Source organism: Diuraphis noxia, unplaced genomic scaffold (assembly GCF_037042655.1).
Source record: "Diuraphis noxia isolate RWA-SAM2 unplaced genomic scaffold, SU_Dnox_SAM2 contig0001, whole genome shotgun sequence".
Lineage (NCBI taxonomy): Eukaryota > Metazoa > Arthropoda > Insecta > Hemiptera > Aphididae > Diuraphis > Diuraphis noxia.
Window position 1 is genome coordinate 42356254 of NW_028301711.1, and position 19262 is coordinate 42375515.

The 19262-nt window shown below is 32.6% G+C and overlaps 1 protein-coding gene across 1 annotated transcript in view; it reads right to left on the reverse strand.

The window, feature by feature from the left end:
- The window catches only part of LOC107169413 (uncharacterized), a 71216-nt gene that overhangs the window by 27321 nt on the left and 24633 nt on the right, over positions 1–19262 (reverse strand). The window contains exon 3 of the mRNA XM_089216716.1: positions 1296–1563. Coding sequence (XP_089072842.1) covers positions 1296–1563 — 268 coding nt within the window. The remainder of the gene's footprint in view (positions 1–1295; positions 1564–19262) is intronic.

Sequence of the window (19262 nt, forward strand, 5' to 3'; positions counted from 1 at the left end):
TTTATTTCCATTCCGACTATAGACGCCATTTCGCATACGCTCTGTGCACAGCCATTTTCCACGATGACAAAATAAGACTTGTATATTATGTGAAAACCGATAAAAAATTTACGTTTAACGGGAATCTCATCGTATCTTTGACTTTCGAGAAGGCTATTTTATTATTTTTATTATTATTATTATTATTTATTTTTTTAAGTTCAACTATTATGTTATCGTTATGATACCATATTAATGCTTGTCATAGTTTAAATGTGAAATGTGAAATATTTTTAGAGCAGAATTGGTCTATTACTTAGGAACTTTAAATTTGGCACGATTTTAAAATCAATTAAATTGCTTGACCCACGCAGGGAAATATTATAGCTTGCAGTTATTATTGCAATCACAGTGGTCTACATGAAACATTTTAATATAACGTTTAATTAATTATAATTCAAGGAAAGTAGTTATTGCCATTAAATCATTTTTCGAATTTGGGTTTACTATTGAGATTAAAAGATAAAAATTAAAAATACATCTTCAAATCATATTATACTATGATAAAACTGCAATAAGTATAATTTTAATCTAAAACATTTAATTCTAATAATTGCAATATGTTATACGAATAAATTTAGAATAAAACTATTTGACTAAAAAAGAAGAATATGAAATGCATGATTATCGAATGGTATCCCGAATCATTAGCAATCATTATTCAAAAGTATATAGTAATGCCTACCTATTCAAAACCTGTCATTAGCTAATAACTAATTTATGGCCACAACTATAAGCTACGGTTGTTACTCACAGATTGAAAACCGTTGCAGGTCTGTATCATAGATTAAATAACATAACAGCTTTTAGGAAACGCCAATTCAAACATATATATCACTCATTATTGTAATCGGATTTACCTCAGCCGCATAGTGGCAGCTAGGAGATGCGAGTATTTACTTATTTCTCATCTCCTCTTGTCACTATACGCCGATAGTAAGTCAAATCAAAATTTAAATAATGAGCAAAAATAATTGAATTGTTGTTGTCTATTCATAGTGTCATTTAGTCTATGCCTGTATTCAATATAGCGACGTGGGTCTCAAATTCTGAATCGGGTAGAAAACAACGCGCTAGAAATGCGTGCATAAAAGGAACCTTGACGACCGGACAGGGCTCACTGAAACGAAACGTCGTACCTCTATTTTCAGAAGGTCGCATTTTTAATGAAATAAAATACTCAGTTTTTTCGTTGGATACATTTTCGAATAATATTTATACCTATCAAATTTTCATTTAAACTGCTGTTATATTACCTATACAGAGGTTTTCCTCCGGACCATATTTTCTTATTTTTTGATTTACTATTCCGGTGACGGATCGTCGTCGAATGGTGTTTGAACCACAGTACCATGTAAGCTCGGTCTTCGATCGTATTGGTCAAGTCCTTGGTATTTTCCTCTCCATCTCCAGTCAACGTGACTTTTGTTGGTTGTTTTGGCAAACCATCGTTATTACCACCACCTATATCACACGGCAGCCAAGCCACAGAACCACGAACAGCAGTCACCGTTACTGTGCTCACTGTAATGAAAGTACATACATAATAAAATAAATAATATTTTAGTAAATATTATATAAATAGTCACATAATATATATATATATATATATATATATACATATATATTGTACCAAAATTATATGTTTTTGATATGAACGGTTTGTCAGTTGTTTTATAAAATTTATATCGGAATAATAAAATTAAACAGTAAATACATAAATTTGCTTGACGCTTTAGTGCTATGATCATATATTATTATATACATATAGGTGGATACGAATTGTATTTCATATTAAACGGGAAAAACGACATTTTTCAGTGTGTTTGATAATCGAACCGGCTGTTGCACGTTTCAATAAGGAGATTTTTTTTTCTTAACTGCTGACAAACATTTTATTATTTGAAACTATACTGTACGGCATATACGGTCTTTGTCGAAAAGGCTTACAAAATCTCAAGTTACTATTCTATTTTAGAGTTAAGGCATATCATTATATATCCATGGATATATATATATATAAAGTGACTATAATATGGATACAATAAAATACAATGTAGGTATAGGACGCTGAATGCGTTTGGAGTTACATAATTATTCTACAACATAATTACTTAAAAAAACCATAAGTGAATTATAATGAAATACAAATATTAGGATATAGGTACACATAACCAACATATCCGTGTCAACATTCGCGGGTGATTGTCGGAATTTACCAACTGCAGTGAACGTTCACAATTGCAACAAATATAAATTATACTGACCTGTTAATAGACGAAAGTAATATTATGTTATTATATATTGCATAACAAATTATGTATAAATATATATATTATATTTAAGTAATATTTGTATCGGCGTATGTAAATTATGTATTTATAAACGGATAAGCAGCATAGATAGATACATATAGGATGTGTTTTACATATTATATTTTGATTATGACTTTAAAATATGCTGCGAGGACACTCAACCCAACAAATCAGTCAAATTATATTACCGACCGCGTCTTCGGGATGAAAATATAATTATCATTAATGTAATGAAAATTACGAATATATTATAAAAGACAGTGTATGCGTAATCATTCGTCATTGTACGTCATCAGTGTATATATAATATTATATAACGCGCGGTGGTGGGTCGCACAATAGTAATAACAATAATAATATTATTATTATCCGGCAGCTGCTCACCTCATCACGCAAACATTTTAATAATTCGATTCTCGTCAACGAATTGAGTGTTTGTGTGTGTACAAATATTAATAATAATTCTATTATAATTATGACGGTATAGCAGACGACGAAGATCCCATTATTTTGTTAAAATTAAGGCGGGAGATATTATTATTATTATTAATCTCGGGTGAACGTCACGTAGGCAGCGGCGACGAAAATGAAAGAAAATGGACACGTCGCCGTAAACGTACACACACACGTATATATATTTATTAAACAACACACACGCACGTATATATATATTTATTAAACAACACACACGTATAGGGGTGTGTGTGTGGTCGATATCGTCGCCGTAGCGTAAACGATTTAGCACCCGCCGCCACACTCGCGATCGCTTTGATCAAATTGTTATTTTAGGCTCGGTGTGTGTGATGACGGGAGTGCGGTGGCGAACTACGACGACGGCGACGACGACAACGAAGTATAATACGTACCTACTGTGCGTGTGTGTCGGGCCGCCCGTTTACTGGGCAAAATAGCCTATAGAAAAAGCAATAAATAACGTCGGTCGGTGCCGAACAGTGGGCGGGCGGCGCGCTGTCGTATTTAAATTGGACATTACCTCCGACGAGAGTAGAAAAAAAAAGTGTTACCGAACGACGGCGGTGGCGTAAAATAAATAGTACAAAACTATTTTACATATACGCGGTGGCGGAAGTACGACGATAATAGGGTAGTACCAAGGGGTGGCGGATGTGTAGTTTAGTGGCTGGTGGATGAGGCGTTCCTAGAGTATACCTCGCGCCTTTCCGTCACCCTGCCCATCGCGGCTCGGGGACCCAACGACTTTGTGCCGCTCTGCGGGTAATGCGTGTGTGATTTGACATTGTCTCGTTTTTCTTCTGTGCGATGTCGTAGGTTAGGGGGGGAAGGATCGGAAAAAGGTGTACAAACGTATATAGGTGTATATATATATATATATATATATATATGCACGTGAGATCGTGTGTGTGTGTTTGTGGAGATGACGACGACGCGGCGATTACGATAATAATAGTAGTATATATACGCATATAGTGGGTGTGTTTGTGTGGCGAAGGGGTGGTTGTAGTTGGTGGGTCTCGCGGGAGAGTATAGCAGTGCCGAGCTCGAGAAGGCGGCGGCGTGAAGGTTACGGTGGTGGTCGGGTAAAAATAGCGGAGCAAACCGTGATAACAATCGTCGCTGTTGGTCGTTGACGTTTATACTTTATATACAATAATATAATATATATATATATTATGTACCTATATATATGCGCACGTATATGTATTTTATATTTTTTTATGTATAAATGCATACATTATATTATGAATATATATGCATTTTATACAGCCACACCTGTAATCGAAAAATAACGGAGCTGCGGGTTGAGGGCGGAAAGATGCGCTGTTCGAGGATAACCAAAATAATAACGATAAATATGGCTGCAGAAAATGGTACGGGGAGTGCGCTTGGGGTTGAGGCGAATGGGATGGGGTTGAAAAAAAGTATACTTCGCGTTAGCGGCACACGTCATGACGATGCGTCGACACACAGGAATGGACAGTGGTAATATATAGGTACGGAGATGAACACGGCACTTAAAATTAAACAGCCAACAGACAAAAAAAAATTGATAGTATTAAAACGCATAGGTATATTGTAATGAGTAGGGATGCGATTGATGCGTTGGACATTATATTTTTATTTTCAATATTGTGTCGAACAGAAAATTAATCATTCAAATCACATTCGTCAACTGTCTATAAAATAATAATCATTAATTGCGAATAATTAAAAGTGATGGTGGCAGAGAGCGCGGCAAGGGCTTTAATACATAAAATGTTACACATGGTATGCGAACTGTTAATATGAAAAATAATATGAAAAACATTTTTTTCTTGTACTTTGGATATTTTTGTCGACTAATCCCATTAATACTGTTAGGAAATATCTATGAATATTCATAACATAATTTTATCAATCGTCAATGCGTATACATACCGTTAGTATCTTGTACTTAAATAAACTAGGTATAGTAGGTACAATGTATGTATAGTACAATTTTCATTTTTAAATACATGAATTTTGTCATAATCCATGATATGTTAATAATATTTTATATGTACAATATAAGTTGCGATAAGTGATAAAAATTTTATAGAAGTTTATATATACCTATATATATATAATATATATATGTTTTGTTTTTCATGATTACCGATTACATTAAAAACAACCGACTAAATAAATGCGAATTATTTAAAACGTTACGTAAGTTCTAAAGTTCTATATTTATTGACAGAGCGAATTAACAGGAGAGGCGTTATAAAAAATAAATAGTGGGAAATCTAATAAATTCTCCGACTATATTCATTTTGTAAGCAGAACATTATTGATTTCTCAGAGTAATTCAAATTTAAACGACAAAATATAATATAGAGTGCATGTATGAAAAAAATATTGTACTCCTATAAGATTTCAATGTGAAAATATGACGTTGTATTTTCTATAATTTATTTCATAAAAAAAAATGAAATGTTATTAAAAAAAAATATATGATACACACTTACTTCATAATTTCACAATCATATATGCTAATAACAAAGTGAGTTGTGGAAGAACTAATAATGAGTTGTCTATTGAAAAATATATCCATTATTATGAGATGAAACGTGAAATGGAAAAATATTTTTCTATAGAAAAATTTAAATTGACAGTTTATCGAAGACGGAGGTTTGACTAAAATTTGTCGCAACTAATAACTTACTGATCATAAGCTTCCAATTGTATTATTTAAGTATATTTAAAGTAAATTAAGATCGATTCAATTTACCGAGAATTGATATTTTTCGAAATAAAGTTATTTTTACTAGATTGCCTTGACGAAAAATGTTTGGAATAAAAATTTAATAGTAAATAATAAAATTATTATAATATAATAAATACGAGGTAGGCAAATCCTTGCTTGGATATCATTAGTGTAGTGAAATTGCCTATACAAATCACCGTGTTACAATAATATTAAATGAAACGTTCAATTTTAAATACGGTCCATTATTATTTTGATATATTTCCAAAAAAAATTTACATTTCTACATACTCACATATTATACAAAAAAAGTCATTTTTTTTGCTGGAAAATGTTTGCAAATAAGCTTTTAAAAAATCATTGAAAATTGTACCTATATGCTTTTTATATATAAATGTAATTTAATGTGTTATTTTTGAAATGTAAACAACAAACCGATTACTATATAAAAAAGAATTCAATTTTAATTGACATTCATTAATAAATACCTAAATTTACTTTCACATATCACATGTATACGATTTTATTCACTTTACATATAAAAATGTGTACGTCCAAATCACAACGGAAAACTTTTTTTTATATAACATAATTCAAACAATACATACAATTTCTTCAGCCAATAGATATTCAATTATAATATGTTATATGAAATAAAAATGAAATAAATAAAAGTACATAAATGAGAATTTTTATTTTTAATTACACTAAATTATGTATTTTTGTCATATAGGTACATAATGCACATAACTATGCGAGTTAGTGTTTAAACTCTATGTCGTCATAGTGAAACTCTTGCAATCAATTAGATGCTATTTATAAGAAATTTGGTATGATTATCACAAGTTTGTGAATGGGCCTTTAGTATAGGTTTGTTTGGATTAGTGTGTGTATTCCTAATGTAGAGCGTTGGATTACCGTGACAGATGTAAACAAAATGTTGGCACCCATCTAACCGTATGGAGAACGTGTACATATATTATTATATTATCTTAACGTTCGAGTGCTTAACAAAATATTATACACACAATATATTATATTATATTTGCAGCAGTATTACCGTACACGTAAGTTAATTTAAAACTGTATTTGAATGTTGTTAACCGTTATAACGCCGAAAACTCGAAACGGCGTGGTGTAAAGTAAGTAGTACAATAATATGTTCAAAGGTCGGTGATGCACTTTGCCGGTACTTATTTAAAGAGTTGTAAATACAGGCGTATACTCGTGAGTCTCTATATTATACAATTCAACACTCGTTCGGTTAAACACGCACTTATAAAAGCATTGTAATTATATCCAAGTACGTGGAATGTTGGTATTTTATCAATGTGGCCACACGTATACAAATTAAACTAACCGTTTTTCGGACATGGTATAATTTCTTAGGTTAATTTGATAAAAACGAAAAACGTATTGTGTACGTGTGCCTATATTATTATTGTATAAATAAAACGCGTTTTAAAAACAATTTCGAGTGAAAAACGTTCGAAGTTTTACGGAGTTCCGTGGTCAATATTAAAGTGCTCCACACAGCTGCTAGATCTACTGTGAAACTAAAAAAAAAATCTAAAAATAAAACTACTTTCTGTAGCGGATATGTCGCGCGTTATTAATTAAAATTAAATCTCACTTATAATTACCACTAATCAATATAATAACCACTCATTGGTTCAATTTGAACTCCTAGTAGAACCTCGATTATCTGAACTAATTGGGACCACACAGAGTTCAGATGGTCAAAAGATCAGTAAAAATAAAAATAAGTATTATTTGTTCAATGAACATAGAACTAGTATTGCATATTATCGACTTTTTTATTGCACATTACATATTATGTTTTTACTTAGGTATTACTAAGTACTACACACTTATTATAATCTATGCACTATTATTTGTTTTTGACAAACTGATTAATTTTTATTCGACGAGTTGCTACTACGCGATTATAAGCTGCGGGCGGCGTGTGTATAGTGATATTTTACGCATTGACGTTCAATATTCAATACATATATGAATTAAAACGAAATAACATTTGGATAACCGAGGTTCTACCGTAATTACACATCGATTTATACCTGGTATAAGATTAAAATGAAATCACGGAAACGCGGACCTAAGATTTACATTGATATTATTTTTAAGTCCTTTTTTTTACATCGTAGAATGTTGAGATTCTCTTGAAAATTTAATGATGTTTTTCATTCCTGACGAAAACGGCGTGTACATATTTCACGCATACGATTTCCGACCGACTGAGTTTCCGTACGTATGATAATGTGTTAAGAAATAGAAAACCATAAATTGGTAATCCGTTAAAGTATAAAAATATGTTTTTCGTAAAAATGTTAAATGATAATACACTTCGTCTTGGCGGCACAGTTAAAAACATAATATTTGGGAATAAATAAATATTTATACACGTTTCTGCAGTACACAATCATATTATTAAAATCATTATAAGTCTGTTGTATGTAAGCCCAAACCAATTAAACGTTCTAATGGAATTGTGGATCGATACAAATTTCAAAACCACTTAATGCCCTTTTACCGGATTTTAATTTGAAAATATAGGTTTTAATTACGTGAAAATTTGTTTACTCGTATTTATTCCGATCAAACTATCAAAGGGCGCCATCGACGAAACGAAATGAAGCGCGTATAAAGGGTGTATAACCATAGTGTAACTATATAGTTTTAATAATAACGTGCTTACATTTATTATTGTAAGGTTTACTCATGATAAAATGAAATATAAGCTCAAAAGGCTATAATTATTATAACTCACGTAACATTTATTAATATTCATTAGAGAAACTATTATTTTCTATATTATAAGGGAATTACGTAGATAATACATATGATATATGTTAAAACTTTAGGCCTGACGATTTTTCTCCAGACACTCATGACCGAATAATTGACGTTCATATTATATTCATGATGATTGTTTCAATTAAAACAGTTTTGCACATAATATATCATACAAGAAAGTACCATTAACCATGAACAATTCCAAACTTGTGACAAATATTATATTATTTGGAGTGTTAAGAGACTGTATGGTTCTACCATTTATTAGTATTGCGGTTAAGTAGAAAAAAAACAACAACCAATCACGTTTCAGAAATCATTTATGTTACCTACAATACTTATGAAGCAGTAAAATCAGTAATATAACCGCTTTACAATTAATAATATATATATATATATAAAGTGCGATATAAGTAAAAGTAAAATAAGTTTAAAACAATTTTCAGCTGAAATATGGCATCGATTTGTCACTGTCAATTCAGTGACCGTGTATTATTAGTTCGTTGTTTGAGTAAATGAGGTAGGCACCGCCGGAGAAAATGACCGCATGCAAGGAAATATGAAGCAACTGTATAATATTTAACATATTCATAAACTATACATATATAATATAATATATTGTCATCATACACAATTATGTGATTATATTTTAACGACCAACTCGTATTGTGATACAAGCCTTTAAGATGATGAACGTCGTATTTTTAAATTTTCTACTATTTATTACGATTTTTACTTACAGTTTACCTCAAATTTAAATAATATTAATTAACAACAGATAATAACTACTATTAATATAATATATTTTATGTAAATATTAAAAATTCCTGTGCATTAAGTTAGTACATTATGTGTATGAAATAAACGATAAACTAATGTCGTTCAAATGTAAATTAAAATGACTTGATTTAAATACAATAAAAATGTTAGTTTTTAGATTCGGGACGATGCTTGTAAGTATTGGCATTTGAATTACGGCGAGTGTGCTTTTTTTCGTGTCTGAAGACACTTTTTATAGTATAAAAATGATTCAATTTTTAATGCTGAGGGTGGTTCTGGTACTTTTCAAAATAATCGGAGAAAATAAAAAAAAATTACTGGAGAGCGAGAATATTTACACAACACCAGTTTTTGACGAAATCGATTTAATTTTGTTGTTTTAATTCAAAAATGGATAACCGGAGATACTAAACTTGAAGTATACACTCAAATGTATATAAACGTTTTATATACCTACAACTTTACATTTTAAAAACATTTCGGCTTTTTTATGCTGTTTATATACATTTACAATTTTTAACTTTTGAGATGAGAGATATTCTTACAGGTAAAAATATTGAAAATACACGATTGTCACATTTTTTTATTATTGTAGTTTGAATTTATATTTTCATAGAATTTAATAACTATATTGCGCAAAATTTCCAAATTATTTAGTAGTTAAAAAATCATAAAAATTATCATATAATTCAAGATTCGTCATAAATTGTTTCTATTGAAATTAAGGGTAAATATTTAACGTAAAGTCACATTTATTTATATGAGTGGTTTAAATTTAAATTTTGATGAAATTTGATAATGTTGAAATGTTATTCAAAAGTACAATAAATATTTCTTATCAAATGATTTTATATTTTTGTTTTCAAAAAATAATGATTGTAAAAACTTGAAAATCAACATTCTTACTTATTATACATACAATTTTAAATAATAATAAATAAATAAATACATTTTCTATACAAATATATTTTAAAAATGTGGACTAATCTATTATACCATATAGCATATACCATATTTTAATATATGTATTTGAATTTGTTCAACTTACCGAATAAGTAAAAGAAATTAAATACATCATAAAATATCTTTAAAGATATATAGACCATCTGTTCTCTGAAATGTTTTTATTGTTCCAATGATTTATCATTGAATTCAAGCTTAACAGTTTTATACATTACATTGACCTCAATAACCAGGTATCTAGGTGCATTCAAAATCATACTAAGTATACAGCAGAGCTACTTCTTTTTCTTGTCCTTCTTATTCTTATTTATGTTCAATTACGTATAACTTTAAACGACTACATAACATTCTGTAGAAATCTTATTGTTATTTAAAAATAGTTCATACGATGGTTATATTTTGTTAGTGGTACATCTTGAAATATAAAACTATTAAACCAATATGTAAAAAGATATAATGTTAGACTTTTTATAAATTGCCACACCAAAAACAGAAACTATATAATTTACTGTTATCGATCAAATGTGTATATTAAAAAATAAAACTGCACACATCATATTTATTGAAGTTAAAAACAAGTTATTGACCCAATTTTCCAATAATAACAACCCAATTTCATATTTGTGTGTAATAATATTGAAATATATATAAAATGATATATTCAATTTGAAATTATGATGATTTTTACAGTTTTATTATTAATTAACCACCATATTTTCCTTACCTTACAGTTTGATGTACCTACATATTATAACAAAAACTTGAATAATATTATTTTTGATTTTTATCAACATGGACGCAATCATAGGCGGGCGTGACTTTTATTTTAGGAATAGCACTAAATAAATTTTGTTCACTAGATATTAATGATTAGATACAGGTTTACCTAAAACATCTTTTCTTTTTTAGGTCCCTAACGATGAAATCAAAATTCGAATTATAACCTAGTATAATTAATAATCATCAGTTTATACGGATTAATAATTTATCGTAAAACTCACGTGGATGTTAATTAATTCGATTTAAACACTGCAACATTATTAGAACGATTTTATTTGGCTTTCTCGGTTGTTTCTTTTTTTTCTGTTACACTAATGTAGTGTGAATAATTAAACAACTTTCACTTATTTTTTATTTTTAAACATGTCTTATATTAAACAATTTTATTATTAATTCCGCGTCAAAAATAATATTACAAAATAATATAATAATATATTAGGTATCTATATTTTAGAACTGCAGCCACGACAGATAATATTTGATAGTATATTATATTATTATATTCGCCACAGACGTTGATAAACACTAGCTGTCGTAGTACCATTATACCGACATATATTATTATTATTATATACACAGAGCAAATAACTTGGCGTCGCGCGTCGGTGGTCGTCGATTACTTCATTACCTCCAATTATAATCATATACACATCGTTTCGTATATATATAACACATTGTGTATACTTGGCGGAGTGGTAAACTTTAACGTTTGCAGAGCTTACACGGAATCAAACAAGTTTTGAGTCGTATTATTTATAATCAAACACGCATATATATATATATATATATATGTGTGTGTGTATGTGTGTACTATTTAGCAAATAACGTATATGTATAATAATAACGCATGTCAATGTACATTGTACTAGTCTTATGGTTTATCATCATAATCATCATGATTGTCTTCGCCTTCGTATGTGTGATATTTGTCGCAGTCGTTATTATCACGGTCAAACGGAGGAGTAACTCTGTGTGTGTTTGTGTGTGTGTGTGTGTGTGTGTGTGTGTGTGTGTGTGTGTGTGTGTGTGTGTGTGTGTGTGTGTGTGTGTGTGTGTGTGTGTGTGTGTGTGTGTGTGTGTGTGTGTGTGTGTGTGTGTGTGTGTGTGTGTGTGTGTGTGTGTGTGTGTGTGTGTGTGTGTGTGTGTGTGTGTGTGTGTGTGTGTGTGTGTGTGTGTGTGTGTGTGTGTGTGTGTGTGTGTGTATACGTTTATTGGAGGTATTAGGTGGTTACTAGCAAAGGGGTCGTTCGATCGGAAGCTCTGTAAATAGGCCCACCCGAGTATACGGGTCGTAAACAAGCGGATATAATAACGATAATTGACCGAGAATTTGCTACTATAACGTCATACAAAACGTGGATTATCGTTTAGGAGTGCACACACGTATGGCGTGGCCAGTGGCCATCAGGGTTGTTATATACTTATTGTGGTATATACTTATGGCTAAATAATAACAGTATATAAACAACCTATATATTTTTTATGTGCATTTTTATTATTATTATCATTATTATAATATAACATTATCGCCTTGTGCCCGACCACTGCAGTTAGTTTTAGGGGCGTGTCATCGTGATATAATATTTTATTATTTTTTAAACGATCGGTGAAAAAAATTAAACCATTTATCTCCTTACCATATTATTGAACGACCGCATCGATATCATTATCGTTATTATTGTCATTACTATTATTATTATTATTATTATTACTATTATTGCATGAGTGTAAGCTTCGTCTCCTTATCGTGCAATAACATTGTTTTTATCCCGCGACGGTCGTCCAAATAGCCGGTCTGCTCTACACATAACAATACATATATATATGCCAATTGTGAATGTATCCGAATGCCGTAATACACACCCCTTCCCGTGTTTCGGTCCCTCGTCGTCTTAAATATACCGGAAAATATTGTCCTCTTTTATCATTACCACCCTTCACGTTATATATATATATATATATAGTGTCATATAGGTAATACGCAAGTATTACGTTGTTGTTGTTGTTATTATTATTATTGTTATCATTGTTGTTGCTGTAGTAAAAAACAACGACCGCTATGGTTTTTCTATCGCAAATTTTCCGTTGCCAAATATAGTATATTCTATGTACGCGAGAACGCCCACAGAATCTCAAATTTACAGCCTACATTTAATAATATTTATACATACAAAAAAAAATTACCAATATTTCCTATAGGTTATAGGTGCATAACCTATTATAAGTTCGCCTAAATTATAGTTATTTCATGATATCTCCATCGAGATCTGCTCCGGTGATATAATAAAAATATGTGTACATATTTTACTCAACGGCCAACGTTATATCATAATATAAAAATAATAATAATCATAAATATATTTAAGTATATATCATTACGATTTTAGATTTTATGCTCGTACAGTCCGGTCTAAAACTCGTTTGAAGAAATTACTATTTTGTTCTTGTTTTATGTTTTGTTTTTTTATTATGAATAATTTTTCAGTCTTTTGCTCTTTTTTTATGATCGGTGGACAGCCGTTCGGCGGCGGTGGCTGTTCTGTTTCGGACATACAGATTTTATTTACGAAAATTCATTTATAATGCGCCCCGACTACTACTACTACTACTACTACTAATAATAATAATAATAATAATAATAATATAATAATAATAATAATATTATTATTATAATAATACTCCCTCCTGTCCCTCCTGCAGACCTACCACTCGCCGTATCCTGGGGCCACCGTCCACCACGGTTATATATAATAAATATAACTATAATAATAACTCAAATACACCGAGTAGTTATTATAATAATGACGCCATCGTGGCGCATTTCTACAATAATAATACAACGCGTATTAGTCACAAACCCAGGGCTCAGCATCGGTCTTAGGGGAAAAAGTCGAGGGTAGCGGCTTATGCTTCCTCTCCCGTTGGTAATCATCTATCCTCTACGACTTTCACTCGCAGGCAGCGTATCCCCGTGGCCACCCCCTAACACCCGCCGCTCGCGACATTTGTAATGTGACGGCATTTATTATTAAAGAAGAAAAAATATAATGCTTAAAATGCATCGACGAAAACTAACTGTGATGGTGGTTATAGGACGGACGGACAGTGGAAGGGGGAAAAAAATTCGTACCCGTATTATTTTATTTAGTAGTCGGTACGTAATCATCACCACGTCGCCACCGTTCGTTATGGTACATATTTAAAGAGAATAAATATACTTTACTCGTTAGAGTAAAAATATGAAGTTAAAAAAAAAAAAAATGTTTTTTCTTTTTTTCGTATATATAATTAGATGCGTGCATATCCGTGTATAATATGCACACAGTGCGTTAATGATATACACAGATTACAGACAGGTACGTGCAAATAATACAATTTCCAGAATTTACACACACGCGTGCATGTCGGATTGGTTGTCACTTGTTTCTGCGGTGGAATGACTAAATAAACAGAACAAACAAAACGAACAACTCCGATAATATACCTTCTTATACACACATCTCTCGTAATTGCAGAATTTCTATATATCATATATATAAAACCATATATTTATATATGTCCAGTGACAGATCCAGAATTTATAATAATTTATGATTGGGGAATTGAGAGAGAAAGTTTAAATCACTTATACTTGGGCGTTATAGAGACGACGGAAAACATTGTTCTTTCAATACTGATAAACTGATAACCAAAACTAGGATTTATATGCATTGATATTTATTTTTTACTGTGTCCTTTAATTAAATGTATTAAGTTATATTCACGAATTGCTTATTATTGATACATAATATGATCTACTACGTATATTATATTTTGCTCATTTTTTCATATTTTGACTTTTGAGTAAATTTACGTTATAGCATCTCAACAATATACACATAAAATGCATGTTTTATAATGTATTTAAACTAAAGTAGTGTAAAAGGCTGGATGTCACATAATATTAAGCTCCTAATTGCAGTTTCATAATATAAATAATTTTGTCTTTTACTAAAAAATGTAAAAATGAATTTAAAATACTTTGAATTTTTTTAATGTATGACTATATAGATAATAAAAAATAATTTTATTTTAGCACAAATAAAAAGTAACTTATTCAATTTATTTTAAAACTATTATTAGCTGACTTTTCCTTCGCAATTATGATAGTTTGAATATTATTGATAAATTAAATGTGTATTTGATTAGATACATTTTTATTCCATATTTTAATAAATTAAATGCTTAATATTGTACATAAATCCAAGCCCTATTGATATCACATTATCGATTTCAATGTTTTTTGTGTAAGGCTAATAAGTAATAACAACAGCTATAATAAAAAAAAATATGACAGGTTATTGAGTTCACCTCGGTTTCCATAATTGCCGCGGGCACTCTCCTTCAACAATATTGCAAATAATTAATAATAAAATATGATAAGATATTGCATCGGAAATAATAGACTACCGATAACACTCGCCAACTAACTCCTATTATACATACTTCTACTTTTTTATTATTATTATTATTTTAAGAATACTCTTTTTGAAAGTCTCCCATATGTAGGGTACCATTTTGCCTCCAAATGTGTACTTCGGTAGCGATCGACAATAGATAATCGTCAATTATCGGACGGGAGTCGGACTAGAGTGGGGAGGGGGTGTACCCCATAGCGATGAACCACAGTTGTTATTCCACAATTATACAACAGCGCGAAGCTCTGAGTACATAATATATATTCTATATTATTGAATAACTTATAATTGTGCCAGTAGGTATATAATCAGTATTGTATATCTTAGTGCAGCACATCAGCAGCACGTTATAGACGTAGGTAACCACATTTAGATTGCAATATAATACCTCGACGATGTATACGCTCGCACCAAAAACTGTTGATCAACAACGCACGCAACAAACAATATCAACAACAACGCGAACGCCGTATTATGACACACAATGCGATATCGCGTATACATCGCAAGTACGCACAATATCAACAACGGTCATCATCGGCGCGCTCGAGTCATACGCCATTATGATCATTACGCGCCGTGCACAAACTCGCATAGTAATAATATATTATATTATTATAAATTATTATTGTTATGATAATAATTACAACACCACATCTCCGGCGCCACGCCGTAACGACCGCGTTAATTGTACCGCAGCCGCCACCGCCTCCGACTCCGCCGCGCGCGCGTTTACCTATATAACGTATACATATACATATATTGTATTATATCCGCGTACCTATATTTGTTTTTCGCCGTTGCCGCCGGCGCGCAACTTTTCTCCGTCACCGTCGCCCCATCATTTGTTGGCGAACTCGTTATGTTCGCACAACCCACACACAAACACGCGCACACGTTTTGGGGCTATGTATATGTATGTATTATATTATAATATATGCGCCGCTCGGAGGAGTTTACATATCGTTTATACGGCGGCTGAGGACGTCTGCAGGTTGATTCCGAGGCCGAAGTCGCGAGTGGATTGACACAGCGATTTATATTCTCACAATATTCTCGATTCTCATATTATGCGTGGGTGGGTACGATTATGCCGAGACGAGCACCGTCGTACGCCGTGCGCCACACTGTCTCCTATGAGTCTAGAACGATAATGGTATAATATTATAAAAAATAAATGTAATTAAAAAATAAAAATAATACCTACGATTTTTTACGAACGGGGCGACGTTATCTGTCATTAAGTAACGGCCAATCGTCGTGTTGTGCGCGCAATAATTTATAATATACATATACAGAAAACGTGTGTGTACAGCTCACGGAATAATCAAAATTGTCTCTGTTTTAGAGCGAGCCTGACTGTGTCTTTGACTCCTCTCTAACAATGTGACGACTATGCGATATCATATTATAGTGTTGTTATTATTATTATTATTATAATTATGTGCCGCAAACTTGCGTGAGTTCCACACACACGTCTTGTGCGCGTCGTTGTGGGTGCGGGTAGATTCGTCAGTAAGACGCGTACGTTGCGTTTCACCCGCCTGACGGGCAGCCAAGAATCTTAGGTCGGTCACGTTTGAGCTCGACGAACATTATACATACCTATATTATAATTCACGATGATGATTATCTTATTACACACATGCGTGATAAATATATTATCTGTTCTGATGTGAGTGTTTATCGTAGTGGTATCGCGTTGTAGTGGAGAACTGTATAGTTGCGTTCCGTGTCAAACGGTCCACTGGCACACCGTCATCATCATCCGGTCGGCGTGATACTATTATAAATGCATATCCGACAGATTACACACAGGTGTATAAATATATTAATGCGACATGCTTACACACATACACGCACTCACACCATATACCTATTGTACGCTATAACAGTGCGCTAACAATTATTTTATTGTACTCGCGCGGACGCGCAACCCGCCCCCCCCCCCGCCGCCGTTTCCGCTTTTCCAGCAGCGTCGCCGGTGCCGCTCTTCCTGCCGTCCCCGCGGTCATCATCTCTCGCGCCGTTTCCGCCTCTCACATCTCCGCCACACACACCCGGCCGTCGCCCACCCCGTTCCTGTATACACGACCGCGAATATTACACGAACACGACCGTACACCCACACTAACTATACCGTCACCTAGACACTATATTACACAAACTGCTGTCTCTTCGCTGTACAACTACAAATAGCTTATACACCTTTTCCGACGTTCACTCGCCCACACGCGCGCGCTGCAGAGCCTTTCTTCTCGTGGTCGCAAATAATATTACACACACGCCCGCACACCTATTGTTGTCGTGTGTTTGGCGCTTCGCACACCGACCACCGGCAAAAACACAACGGAGCTACATTGTTATTTCGAGTGCGGCTAAGGCGGCGGCGGTGATGAAAAGTTTCCACAAGTCGTTAATTATAATAATTTGCACGCCGCTGTTGCTTATACGCCGGTGGACGCGGCGGTGCTGCTAAACTGTTGTTGTTGTTGTTGTTGTTGTTGTCGTTGTCGTCGTCGTCGTCATCCTATAGTGGTAGTAGTAGTAGTAGTAGTAGTAGTAGTAGTAGTAGTAGTAGTTGTTGTTGTTGTTGTTGTTGTAAACTCAACGACGTGTAACTCCTCTCCACCACTTCCTCACTCTCTCTCACAGTCTCACACACACACACACACGTACACGCACACTCATCGCCGCCACTACTATAGTTATTAAACGACGACGGGCCGTTGTGTAAGGTGTGCACACAAGTTAAACACTCTTGTTGTTTGTTGTTGGCTTTATGTTAAAACTTGATAATAATGGTAGCGGTATCTTTTTTCTCGTGTGTAATCCCGGGTAGATGATGATAATTTACCACTACTGCGCCGCTGATAGTATTGCGCGGGGGAAATGATTTTTTAAGAGATTAATTGCACCGCTGCCGCCACCACTACCTCTACCCCCCCTCCACCACCGTCACTATACGGCCACGATGAGCTTATTGCGCTTACACATGTATATATATAATTCAATAAAAGTACTCGAAAACAACGGCCACGGTATATATATGTATGTGTGTGTAATGTATACCGAATAAAACAACAACGGTGTATTTTAACTGTTTGTAATATGTGTGATAACGCCGATGGTATGAATTTGCTGCAAGTGTATATACCCTGTAGATGTAATTAAATGTATTTTGGTTTTTTTTTATATATAATATAATATATTATATTATTCACCTATCAGTACCGTATACCAACGGCGTAGGCCATAGAGGTGTACCTATACCTATTACTCGTGTAATTTTGCGTTTTATGGTTTCGGTGCACTGAGTGGAAGGGAAACGCAACCTCGGCATCGTTAAGTCGGAAAACACACGTAAATATTATTTTCGTAGTTTTAAAACATAAAATGTAAATAAAATAAAACTAATTACCTATTTAATGAAGAATATAAAAAATAATAATAATATATACATATAAACGTAGTATATTACACAACGGTGATATATTTAAACCTTTCCATAGGCGGAAATCCATTAAAACGTCTTGAGGGAAAACGGGCAAGATAATATTTTTTAACACCTAGCTTAGCTTCAAACAAAATGATTTAAAATAACAATATTAACGATATTAACATAATAAAACACGGCAACATTTTTAATGGGGGAGGATAGATATTGAAACCTCCAGATGTCTCTCTTCTACAGCAAAACAACTTCCCCCGATTTCTATCCATAAATATGATTTTTAGGTTGGCCCATCAAAATCATAAGTTTTTGCAAAGCCATCAATATAGTATAACTTTTATAGTTCAAAAATAAGCACGTTGAGAACATAATATAATATTGAAATCGTTGTAACCGGCTACGCATATACCGCGATATATACGTATATATATATAAAATAATTATAAAGCGGTAAA